General features: G+C 49.4%; 1 protein-coding gene across 4 annotated transcripts; it reads right to left on the reverse strand.

Moving 5' to 3' along the window:
• Positions 1-539: 539 nt before the first annotated feature.
• ankrd13a (ankyrin repeat domain 13A) lies at positions 540-12,235 on the reverse strand. Of its 4 annotated transcripts, none has more exons than XR_008832180.1 (16): positions 11,721-12,092; positions 10,699-10,834; positions 10,292-10,416; positions 10,145-10,190; positions 9,791-9,934; positions 9,530-9,719; positions 8,734-8,800; positions 8,552-8,633; positions 8,415-8,476; positions 8,212-8,342; positions 7,951-8,108; positions 7,667-7,822; positions 7,425-7,585; positions 1,971-2,035; positions 975-1,891; positions 540-903 (listed from the first exon to the last, which is right to left on the reverse strand). XR_008832180.1 is itself a non-coding variant. In XM_056417893.1 (16 exons), exons 2-16 carry the CDS (start codon positions 11,826-11,828, stop codon positions 1,699-1,701), a joined length of 1,824 nt encoding a protein of 607 aa, XP_056273868.1. In that variant the 5' UTR covers positions 11,829-11,902; positions 12,104-12,235; the 3' UTR covers positions 540-1,698. The 4 variants fall into 4 exon arrangements, 3 of the variants coding, with proteins under 3 accessions (XP_056273868.1, XP_056273869.1, XP_056273867.1); XM_056417893.1 differs by adding an exon at positions 12,104-12,235 and having other exon boundaries at positions 540-1,891; positions 11,721-11,902; XM_056417894.1 differs by adding an exon at positions 12,104-12,235 and having other exon boundaries at positions 540-1,891; positions 11,721-11,905.
• Between the last annotated feature and the right edge of the window lie 837 nt (positions 12,236-13,072).

Genomic DNA, 13,072 nt, shown 5'->3' on the forward strand with positions numbered 1-13,072 from the left:
ATTCTACATCTACTAAACCGATTTGGTCAGATCTATTTCTCTAAATGTGTCAATCTGCACATCAACGTGCTATCAGGACTTTGAACCTCATAAATCCTGCAAACATGTAATTGACAGTCGTGGGATTACAGAGCGAGACGCCGTGCAGATTAACTCCAGTGGGTCAAACTGAAGTGGACTAAACTACAACCTCCCGTCTCTGTTCACGTCATCTCGCTCTGCGGTGAGACGACGGTGGACCTTTTTAATCTGTGTGATCATCTCTAAAAACATTCGTTAGTTGATTTAACTAAATAAAATACAACCAGCATGAGGCAGTCCTCCGTCTGTCCACCAGGAAACTCCCAATCTAAAGTACAGCTGACGACATGGAGATTATAATAACCAGACATCAAACACATGCAGCTAAAGCACGTCCAGATCACGTGATCCTAGAGGTCAACGACCCGACAACAAGGACAACTAATGCAAGACATATTTATATTCACGGTGGAAAGCATATGTTGTTGTGTTTTTGTAAATAAACCACATGAACAAAGTCACATTTAGTCCTCATGGAAATAAAGTGCTTTATTTTAGAACATTTTCTCAAAATTTAAAACATTAAAAAACACCCGAGCAGGAGGAACGAGAAGAAGACCGAAGTGAAGCGCCGCTCGCCTTCGTCAGCCGTTTGGAGACGTGTTGTACGAGCGAGGCTTCAGACTCGGCCTCGTGGTTCACGGCCGCCGCCCGGCTGGTTGGAGGCGTCGGCCCCGCTGCAGGCCGAAGCTCCCGTGGCCACGCTGGACGAACATCCTGAAGATGGCAGCCATGGAGGGTCTCGCCGTCTCTTCTTCTGCTCAGAGGTCTCCGGCTGTTTGTGGCGACAGAAAGCTCCTCGCCTCCAGAGGGGAATCCTCTCTGCAGCGTTGCGTGAACAGTCGGTTTAGACTCAGTGACGGTTAACAGAAGGTTAGTTCCCGTTAACTCACCCGGTGCTCCTCCCCCTGAGCCACGAGGACGCTCACCAACATGTACGGCTGAAGCCTCGGCTGCATGAACTCAGCCGTCTGCGTCAGACATGAGGGATGACATTCTGCACCAAACAAACATTTCTGATGCATTGAGAAATTAATTCCAAAGTAAAGGGGAAATGTGTAAAATTGAAACCCTGAGATTATTCAGTTATTTACTGTTATTCAGTCCTCAAAACCATGACTCTGCATCTCTAGGGCCACAGTCCTCTTCTCTTCTTATTGGGCCAGGATGTTTGTCAAGTCGTCTCAACACCGGGGGTGAAGCAACAACACAGGGCTCTGGACCGTAGTGCTACATTAGAGTGTGAGAACAGAACGTCTCCTTGAGTTGTCATGTTGTTCATAGAACCAGAACCACACCGACTGGGGTCACCCCGTGGGATGCGGCTGTGATTCCAGTCTGGATAGGAAGTTAATAAAACTGACCAGAACCGATGTGAAGGAGTCCATGTGTTGATCTCGAGGATGGAGACACACGACGCTGAGATATAAATGTATAAAGGAGTATGCTCTTACCAAAAATACCTTTTGGAAAATATTGGATAGCGAGAATCTGATATTGCCTTTGCAGGAACGATCTGCTCCAGAAGGAAAGCTGCATAGATGACTACAGTCGTTAGGCATTGAGGCGTCGTGGTTTCTGCTAGAAAGGTCGCAATATTATTCCGTCTTGTTCATTTTACTTCTCGGTGAGCGATAGCTGCAAGATCCTCTCCAGGTCCTCTTCCTCCCGCTTCCTCCGCTTGTCCTCTTCCTCTTGAGCTTCTGCAGAGAGCTCCATGGCCAGGCGGAGCTCCGAGTCGGGGCTGGAGGCGGAGCTGACGGTGCTGGGGCTGTCTCCAAACTCCACTAGCGCCCCCTCTGGGAGACTCCTGGAACGACACGGACAGGAGGAAGTGAGACCCAGCTCTGCTCCTCCTTCTCTCCGTCACTGTAAGCCCGTCTCCCTACCGGTCACTCGGGCTCCTGGGCATCACGTCCGTGAATTCCCCATCAGCCTCGTCCCAGTTGCCCTCCTACAACGACACAAACAGCGGGACGCTTAGAGAAGGCCGCAAACGGCGAGGAGCACAAAGGAACCGGCCGACAACAGGTGTGTGTCTGTGTGCGCGCGTGTGTAAGTGTCTGTGTGTGTGTGTGTGTCTGTGTGTGTGTGTCTGTGTGTGTGTGTGTGTGTGCGTGTGTGTCTGTGTGTGTCTGTGCGTGTGTCTGTGTGTAAGTGTCTGTGTGTAAGTGTCTGTGTGTGTATGTGTGTGTGTGTGTGTGTCTGTGTGTCTGTGTGTGTGTGTGTGTGTGTGTGTGTGTCTGTGTGTGTGTGCGTGTGTGTGTGTCTGTGTGTGTGTCTGTGTGTGTGTGTGTCTCTGTGTGTGTGTGTGTGTCTGTGTGTGTGTGCGTGTGTGTGTGTGTGTGTGTGTCTGTCTGTGCGTGTGTGTCTGTGTGTGTCTGTGTGTGTGTGTGTAAGTGTCTGTGTCCATATTCAGAGTTTATATCTGAATTCTCAGAATTTATATCAAGTTTGGTTCTTAAAACCGATAAAGTTATTATTGTTGGAGATTTTAATATCCATGTGGATGTTGATAATGATTGCCTTAGTGCTGCATTCATCTCCTTGTTGGACTCGATTGGCTTCTGTCAGAGAGTACAGAAACCCACTCACAGCTTTGGCCACACGCTTGATCTTGTTCATACTTATGGCGTTGACATTGAGCATTTGAACGTCTTCCCACAGAATCCTCTTCTGTCAGACCACAACCTCATCACTTTTGAATTTATACTACCGGAGTGTACTCCGTTAGTCAAAAGTTTCTACACTAGATGTCTAACTGATAGTGCTGTAGCTAAATTTAAAGCGATTCCTCCTGTATTTGATTCGATACCACGTCTCAATATAACAGAGGACTCCTGGTCTAACTTTAGTCCGTCCCAGATTGATCATCTTGTTGACAGTGCCATAGGCTCTCTGAGAATGACACTGGACTCGATAGCCCTCTGAAGAAGAAGACAGTGAGGAAGAGGAGGTTTGCTCCTGGTATAACCCTCAGACCCGCAAACTGAAGCAAGCGTCACGAAAGCTTGAGCATATGGCGTTCAACTCATCTCGAAGAATCCCGCTTAGTTTGGCGAGATAGTCTTAAAACATATAAGAAGGCCCTCCGTAATGCCAGAGCAGCCTATTACTCATCAGTAATAGAAAAATAAAACAACCCCAGGTTTCTCTTCAGCACTGTAGCCAGGCTGACAGAGAGTCACAGCTCTGTGGGCCGAGCATTCCTATAGACCTCAGTGGTAATGACTTTATGAACTTCTTTAATGAAAAGATTTTAACTATTAGGACAAGATTAATATTCTCTTGCCCATAACCAGTGCCAATCTGTCCTCAAGTGGAATGGCCTTGGAAACCGCTGTATGCCCTGGTGTATATTTGGAGGGCTTTTCTCCCATCAACCGTGACCAATTATCTTCAACGGTTTCTACTTCGAACACGTCTACCTGTCTCTTGGACCCCATCCCGCGAGGCTGCTTAAAGACGTTTTGCCTTTAATTGGCGGCTCTCTATTAGATATTATCAATGTGTCTCTGCTAACAGGCCACGTACCACACTCCTTCAGAGTGGCTGTTATTAAACCTCTCCTGAAGAAGCCCACTCTGGATCCAGAGGTGTTGGCTAACTACAGACCGATCTCTAACCTCCCCTTCCTCTCCAAGATCCTTGAGAAAGTGGTCGCAAATCAGTTGTGCGACTTTCTACATCATAATAGTTTATTTGAGAAATTTCAATCAGGATTTAGAAAACACCACAGCACCGAGACAGCACTGGTGAAAATTACAAATGACCTCTTAATGGCAGCAGATAAAGGACTCCTCTCTGTCCTGGTCTTGTTAGACCTTAGTCCTGATAGAGGACTCCTCTCTGTCCTGGTCTTGTTAGACCTTAGTGCTGATAGAGGACTCCTCTCTGTACTGGTCTAGTTAGACCTTAGTGCTGATAGAGGACTCCTCTCTGTCCTGGTCTTGTTAGACCTTAGTGCTGATAGAGGACTCATCTCTGTCCTGGTCTTGTTAGACCTTAGTGCTGATAGAGGACTCCTCTCTGTACTGGTCTTGTTAGACCTTAGTCCTGATAGAGGACTCCTCTCTGTACTGGTCTAGTTAGACCTTAGTGCTGATAGAGGACTCCTCTCTGTACTGGTCTTGTTAGACCTTAGTCCTGATAGAGGACTCCTCTCTGTACTGGTCTTGTTAGACCTTAGTGCTGATAGAGGACTCATCTCTGGACTGGTCTTGTTAGACCTTAGTCCTGATAGAGGACTCATCTCTGGACTGGTCTAGTTAGACCTTAGTCCTGATAGAGGACTCCTCTCTGTACTGGTCTTGTTAGACCTTAGTGCTGCATTCGACACCATTGACCATGACATCCTGTTACAGAGACTGGAGCAGTCGATTGGCATTTCAGGCACGGCACTAATTTGGTTTAAATCCTATTTATCAGATCGATCTCAGTTTGTATTTGTAAACGATGACGCCTCGATAACCACCAACGTTAATCACGGAGTTCCACAAGGTTCTGTGCTTGGACCAATTTTATTTACCTTATACATGCTTCCTTTGGGCAATATTATCAGGAAACATTCCATAAACTTTCATTGTTATGCAGATGATACTCAACTATATTTATCAATAAAACCAGAGGAGAGCAACCAACTCGGTAAAATTCAAGCATGTCTTAAAGACATAAAAACATGGATGACCTGCAACTTCTTGATGTTAAACTAAGACAAAATCGAAGTAATTTTAATCGGCCCTGAGCACCTCAGAGATCAATTATCTGGTGATGTGGATTCTGTAGACGGCATTGCCCTGGCATCCAACACCACTGTAAAGAATCTTGGCGTTATCTTTGATCGGGACTTGTCCTTTAACTCCCACGTAAAGCAAATCTCAAGGACTGCATTCTTTCATCTACGTAATATTTCAAAAATCAGGCACATCTTGTCTCAAAAGATGCAGAAAAATTGGTTCATCGTTCGTTACTTGAGACTGGATTACTGCAACTCCTTATTATCAGGCTGCTCTAATAAATCTCTTAGGTCCCTCCAGTTGATCCAGAATGCTGCAGCTCGTGTTCTCACTAAAACTAAGAAAAGAGATCACATCACTCCTGCACTAGCTGCTCTGCACTGGCTCCCAGTAAAATCAAGAATCACTTTTAAAATTCTTCTCTTAACCTACAAAGCCTTGATTGGTGATGCACCATCATATCTTAAGGAGCTTGTAGTACCATATTGGCCCACTAGAGAGCTACGCTCACTAAATGCGGGACTACTTGTAGTTCCTAGAGTCTTAAAAAGTAGAATGGGAGCCAGAGCCTTTAGTTATCAAGCTCCTCTTTTATGGAACCAGCTTCCACCTTCAGTCCGGGAGGCAGACACAGTCACCTCGTTTAAGAGTAGACTTAAGACCTTCCTCTTTGACAGAGCTTATAGTTAGGGCTGAATCAGGTTCACCTGGTCCAGCCCCTTGATATGCTGCTATAGGCTTATAGCTGCCGGGGGACGTTTAGGATGCACTGAGTACCATCTCCTGGATCCACCATCTCCTGGATCACTGACTACCTCACAGGCAGACCACAGTTTGTCAGAATGGGGCGTGTGCTGTCTGGAACGGTGGTCAGTGATGTTGAAACCACAGGAACTGTTCTGTCTCCCTTCCTCTTCACCCTGTACACCAGTGACTTCCAGTACAACACGGAGTCATGCCATCTGCAGAAGTACTCTGATGATTCTGCAGTGGTCGGGTGTATTAGGGATGGACGGGAGGAGGAGTACAGGGCAGTGGTGAGTGACTTTGTAAAGTGGGCGATCACGAACCACCTGCGGCTGAGCGTGGCCAAGACCAGAGAGATGGTGGTGGACTTCAGGAGGAAGGCGACAGCTCCTACACCTCTGAGTGTCCTGGGAGTGGACGTGGACATGGTGGAGGAGTACAAGTACCTGGGCGTCTCCATCGACAGCCGACTGAACTGGAAGGCCAACATCAACGCTGTGTACAAGAAGGGGATGAGTCGACTCTTTTTCCTGAGAAAGCTTCGATCCTTCAACGTGTGCAGCAAGATGCTGGAGTTATTCTACCAGTCGGTTGTCGCCAGTGTACTGCACGCCATTGTCTGCTGGGGAGCAGCATCGGGCCGTGACACCAGCCGTCTTAACAAACTGATTAGGAAGGCTGGCTCCATCATCGGCTGCCAGCTGGAGCACCTGGAACAGGTGGTGGAGAGGAGGACGTTGAAGAAACTGGTGTCCATATTGGACAACCCGGACCACCCTCTCCACCACCTCCTACAGGGACAGAGGAGTACTTTCTCCAGACGTCTCCTCACGCTCCGCTGCCACAAGGAGAGATACAGGAGAACATTCCTGCCGACGGCTATGAGGCTCTACAACAGTTCACCTCTTGCCAGATCACCCTAACCCTTCTTATATTTTGTGTTTTTTATTTTATTTTTATTTTTATTTTTTATTCTTGTGTTGCTGCTACTGGCTCGACAAATTTCCCCTGGGGGATTAATAAAGTATATTTCTATTCTATTCTATTCTCCTCTTTTCTCTCCTTAAGGATGAATTTTCATCTCTCAATCACACGTTACTAACTCTGTTTTCTCCCCGGAGTCCTTGTGACTTCACGTCTCATGGGGTCATCGGACCCTATGAGACGGCATAGATCCTATCTGCTGATGGATCATCGAGGTCTGGGTCGTGGAATTCCTGCTCCTGACTGCGCCACTGTCCTGTTGAGACTCCGCCCACTGTTGAGACTCCGCCCACTCCTCCTCCCCACCGCCATCTGCCTGATGGATCGTGGAGGTCTCCATCGTGGAATATGCCTACTATGAACTATTCATCCACTCTGTCATATTCATTGAATGTATTTAAACTCTAAATCTGTCCTTCTGTACACATTACATCTATTGTTCTGTCCATCCTGGAGGGATCCTCCTCTGTTGCTCTCCTCCAGGTTTCTTCCCTTTTTTCCCCCTGAAGGGTTATTTGGGAGTTTTTCCTGGTCCGATGTGAGGTTTTGGGGCAGGGATGTCTATGTGTACAGATTGTAAAGCACTCAGAGACAAATTTGTAATTTGTGAAATTGGGCTATACAAATAAACTGAATTGAATTGAATTGTGTATGTGTGTGTGCGTGTGTGTGTGTGTCTGTGTCTGTGTGTGTGTGTCTGTGTGTGCGCGTGTGTAAGTGTCTGTGTGCGTCTGTGTGTCTGTGTGTGTGTGTGTGTGTGTGTGTGTGTGTCTGTGTGTGTCTGCGTGTGTGTGTGTGCGTGTGTGCGTGTGTGCGTGCGTGTGTGCGTGTGTGTGTCTGTGTGTGTGTGTGGAGCTGCTTGGCGGTGGTTCTGACCCGGTCCTGCGCGGGTCGGGGCTCCAGGAGGCTCTGGTGGATGGCGTACTGCAGCAGCTCCTCGTCGTTGCTGGACGCCGGCGTGTGGCGGCCGCCTCCTCGGCGGTGATAACTGGCAGGCACCTCAAACACTGACGGACAAACCTGAAACGGAGGCAGTGCTGGATGGATGAAACAAGAAAAGCGGTTTAGGGATCACAGCCGTGTGACTCTTTAACAGGTCGTGGTTAAAGTGGCTCGACCTGCAGCCTCCTCCTCTTCCTCCTCTTCCTCCTCTTCCTCCTCTCCGGGCGATGTGGGCGTGGCTTCTGGCGTGGGGTTTGCGTCCTCCTCAGTTCTGCATTTATTGACATTATCAAATGTGATTCTGGCATTCAGCACATGGAACAGGGGGATCTCTGCAACATATGAAAAGGACAAAGAATTAGATGTCAAAAATGAAAGATGTAAAAAGGGGGGGGGGGGGTCGAGCTTACACGCTTCATGGAAGGCTAGCTTCAATAACCTCGGTAGGAATGTCACATACCTATTTTAACAGGGAATCCAGGAGGAAACTTCAGCGTCACAAAGTCTCGTAGACGTGCAAAATGGGAACTGGTCCGAGCCATGAGGTCGATGATGGGGGTCACCTGCTCCACCAGAGACAGAGGGTGGTCCTCGCTCATCCACAGCGTCCCTTTGAACCTGGGAGGCGACAGTGAAGAGAAGCTCCGTCTGTTGATTCATGAACGCACAGCGGGGGGGACATGACGTCTGCCGTCGCTCCGGCCTTGAAGGGTTTTCTTACTTCTGTGTTCGAATGCTCAGCTCGATGGGTCGGCCGATGTCTCTGTTGCCCAGCTCAAAGTCGGGATCGAAGTATTCCTCCGGCGTGATGGCGGTGGGGTTGGTGGCAGTTGCATACTCCAGAGTCAGGTCCTGGGAAGTAGAACACGAGTCTCAAACCAGGAACCAGGTGGAAACAACCGCTCCAATGCAGAAGAGTCCTACCCCTTGAGCGCTGATGTGCTGCTCCACGGTCCCCAGCAGAGACTCCAAGATGTTCCGTTCACCTGTGAACCAACGCCTTGAGCTCTCACAGTCGGTTTGAGCTTCTATAGTTTACATGGAGAAGATTTGCCACCCACTTTTGATCCGAGCCTTCTCCTCGTCTGTGAGATGCTCGGTCCTCGTCCTGATCACCACGTTTACATTATTCACACTGAACACCTGAGAGAAATAACAGCAGCGTAACTCGTAAACTATTAGAAGTTCACTAGAAGTGTAATGTTTAGTTAAATGAACGACTCGATGTGTTAAACCGGCTCACCTTGGATTCAAACCCATTGACCATCTCAGTTTTGTCAGCTCTCCATCCCCAGAGGCCAGACTTGATCCTGTGGGAAACAAAACAAACGTAGTTACAGGCGAACTCCCCATCATGTCTATCAGAGACGACAGAGAATGCAAGTTAGAGATATCGGATATTTTAAGTTAATGCATTTAAATGTGCAGTGTTGCAGCCCGTCGTAACATTTGGGTTTTAGCTAAGAGACATAGCGTCAGAAGCATCTGCTGTCATCACGGAGTGAGACGCAGCAGGAAGCACAGCGTCGTCACGATGACTCCGCCCATCAGCGCCGACACAGGAAGTGGAGGCCGTGGCCCCGACGCCTTAATGCTAACGCTGTTAGCTCACCCGCGTTTGACCATCAGAGCCGGCGGCAGAATATTAAAAACTATAATCACTGTTGTATGTCGACTGGCGTGAGGACGTTCTCCAGATTAAGATTAGATGAAGACAATATGTGACCTCCGGATAATTACATGATGTACGAGTGAAATAGGCTCACACTATCAATCTCCATCACGCAGCCTGGAGGGTCACGGGGTCACGGGGTCAGACAACCTCTGAATGAATACGTCAGTGTAAATAATGCATCCCAAGAGCTGCCAGAAGTATTGAGTCATAGAGAGCCACGTGATGATGAAGAAGCTCCGTGGCCTCACTCAGGGAGCAATGACTTTAGACTGAAATGAGACGCAACACGGATTAAAAACTGTCGCTAGAGTTTTTTCTTGGCTGGTCAAGTTGAAAGAAGAGTCAGCAGAACGATGTGACTCGCCTCTCGAAGGCGATGTCCTTGGTGTCCAGGTAGGTGTTGACCACCGAGGAGGTCAGCCGTTTGGCCACTTCCTGCTCAGCCGGCTGCATCGACTCCAGCGTGACATCCTCGATTTCTTGGGATATGTTGAAGCGTTCGGTTTCCACGATTTCATCATCGTGGTTCACCTCCATCAGCTCAGCGAACGAATCTGTAAACATCGATGCAGGGATGGACTTCTCCACTGGTTGAGGAGCAGAGAGAACCTGCGGGAGCTCGTACCATCCCCCCGGAACACGTAGCTCCTGCGCCCCCTGATCCAAGTCATGTTCTCAAAGCCCAGCAGAGTGGCGTCCACTCGCAGGCTGGCCCCACTCTTCCAGATGCGACAAACATCACTTGGACAAACCCGGGACAGAAGAGGGACTGTGAAGCAACGGCATGTGAATGTCCCACACATGAAAAACAAAGTCACTCACCACTCAAGCAGACACAGAAGGAACAGTCGCTATGAACAGGCCGATTCCATTGCAGGGCACAATATGACAACACGGGGAGACACTTTGGCATCCTGCATGTTGAGAAGCAGCCTGGAGAGCAGCCACTTCACTTTCATGAAACACAAACAGGACTTACTCCAACTGGTGAATTCCCACTTCATTTCCATGTAGAAGTCTGGAGACTACGGAAGGAAAGATGGACACAGCTATTATTCCCGTGGCCGGTGATCGTTTCCAGGCACTCGGCGGATGACGACGAGAGCATCAGGAAGACGAGTCAAACCTCTCGGATCTTCGACAGCAGCGCAGGCACTCCTCCCAGAGCAGTGGAGGCTTTGAGGTAGTCTCTGCGCTGAAGCACCAACTGGACCATCTCCGGATCTCCGGTGCTGACGGCCTCCTGCAGCACTACACACACACAAGCACCAACTCAAACACCCGAAAGCTTTGAAGCAAAGCGCTGCTCTTTAGAAGCAGCAGCCGTCCATTAGAAAGCTCAACGGTGCCGGCATGGACCCAGAGGGACGCGTTCCCCTGCAGTCAGAGGGATGCCCGTGTGGACCTGAGACACACCAACAGCAGATGCTGAGGACAGAAGCACCGCGGCCTCCGAGTGAGGAAACGAGCCGCGGCCTCCATGCATCTCGGGAAGTGAAGGGAGCATTCGCAGCATTGGTTCTGGAGACCAACCTGTCCAGTTCATGGAGTTCTCTCTGGTCACTTCGGCGCCGTGCCTCAGGAGGACTCTCACGGACTCCAGGTGCCCGAGCGACACGGCCAGGTGCAGAGGGGTCCGACCTCTGGGGTCCACGGCCTCGATTTCATTCTGTGAACAACAAGGAGACACCTTAGCTTCCTCCGCACTTTATTTGTATCATGAAATGGGTTTACTCCGTTAAATACTGCAGGATACACAAGAACATGTGTTCCATGAAGACAGGAGCATGCTGGCCTGTGACATGACTTCCCTTGTGAGTGAGGGCCTTCGTATCACAACTCAGTCATAATGATAATATACACTTTTATTAATCCCCAAGGGGAAATTAGTTCTCTGCATTTAACCCATCCTTAGTTATTAAGGAGCAGTGGGCTGCAGTGAAGCGCCCGGGAAGCAACTGGGGGTTCAGTGCCTTGCTCAAGGACACTTCGACTCGCAACTAATGGGGAGAGCGGGGATCGAACCCACAACCCTGCGGTTGCAGGACGACCCTCTTACCCCACTGAGCTAAAGCCACCCCCAAATAGTGAAGCCCATCATGTCGGTAATCATTGGTCATGATGCAGGACAACATCCAGGACCCTGAGCCCAGTCTGCTCCTCAGAGGAGTCGTGCTGCTGAGGGAACGGCTCCTGATCGGCTCCTGATCGGCTCCTGATCGGCTCCTGATCAGCATCCTGCGCCGTCACCACGCGGCTGAGTGGAACACGATGAGATGCTTCTGAGCCGGGAGAGTTCATCTGGAGCGCCCGGCCAGAGGGTCAGGCTGCAGAACCAGGGACTTCTTTTAAATCACTACTTAAAACCCATTTTTATAGAACAGCTTGTAAGTGATCTCGTCCTTTCATGCAGAACTTTGGTTCCCCTAATTTAGTTTGTCCGTTTTGTATTTTAATTGTAATATCTATGTTTAAATGTTGTGGACATGGCCTCCTCCTCCCCGGGGAGCCGCTCGCTCCGGGGAGAGAGGCCCCGCACTGCGGCTTCCACCCACCTGCGGTCCCGCGACCTGCTGCTCCAGCGCCCGGTAGTCGTTCTCCCACACGGCGGCGTGGAGGGGGAACTCCCCCCGGACGTCCTCGCTCACATTAGCCGTGGACATCTTGTCCTCTCCGGAGACGGTGCGGCGTTAGCGAGCCTCTGGTTCCGCCGCCATGGGCCCCGCGGAGAGACACGCTGCTGGGCACACAACGACCCGTTAGACCCGGTAGACCCGGTAGAGCCGGTAGACCCGGTAGAGCCGTCCGCTCAATGTGCGACGACCACCGCGTCGAGGCGGCGGCCAGCTTCCCCCGAGCCGCCTCGAATACAACTTTAGAACCAGGAAGTGGGAGCAGCAACGCGCCGTGACGACGGGGGTGTCCTCTCCAGACTCACCGCCGGCTTCAGGTCGGCCCGGTCCGTTAACCGGATCGTATCTCACGGGGAGCAGCAGCTGGCTTCTTACTTTGTAATCATTTACACGACGGAAACACGACTTGTAAATAAAACCGTCGCCTTAAGAAAAAAGGAGTCGTCGGTTCCGGTTGGACGGAACCATTCAACGCTCCGCGTGGGGGTGTTCAAGCGCCAGACCAAATATAGGGTTCAAGAATAAACGAGATTCTGCGTCCCGCTATTATATGTTAAATCCATCCATCCATCCATTATCAATACCGCTTTATATGTTAAATATCTTAAATAATTACATTTAAATGCATTTTCCCCTGCAAGCACAAAGAACAGTAGCATCGTACATGTTGTATCCAGACATGAGCTGCTGGCTGTAGACCTTCAGACTTCACCGTTAAGTTGATATACCTTCAGAGCAGGGATGGATTAACCAACGGGCCTACCGGGCCCAGGCCCAGGGGCCCATGAGCTCAGGGGGCCCCTAAACCAGAGCCTCTGCGTGAAGTAGCTGTTATTAACTTTGTATTGATATGATGATATGACACGATGCGCCATAGCCGGTATATGCTCGGCTTAAGTCATTCATGTCATGGTCATATAATTCGCGTGATGTTGTCTGCTCAGCTCCGGTATCGTTGTTCCATACGGAGGGGGGGGGGCTTGACACGTCCAGGCCCAGGGGCCCGTGGTTTCTTAATCCGTCCATGCTTCAGAGGTATATATTAATGTACCACACTTCAGTTATATATTAATCACAGGTTATATAATATGACTGGTTGCAGTTTATCTAGATGCATCGCTTCTAACATCAACTTTCGGTCTGTTGGGTCAACCTGCCTCGAGGTGGACTGGAGTTGTGTAATTGATGATTTCTTGTTTTGTCGTTATTTTAAGTACATTTATTTAAGAGATGACCCTTTATTAGTTGTAAAAAGTATTCATGTGTACCGTGTC

Source organism: Pseudoliparis swirei, chromosome 7 (assembly GCF_029220125.1).
Source record: "Pseudoliparis swirei isolate HS2019 ecotype Mariana Trench chromosome 7, NWPU_hadal_v1, whole genome shotgun sequence".
Classification (NCBI taxonomy): Eukaryota; Metazoa; Chordata; class Actinopteri; order Perciformes; family Liparidae; genus Pseudoliparis; species Pseudoliparis swirei.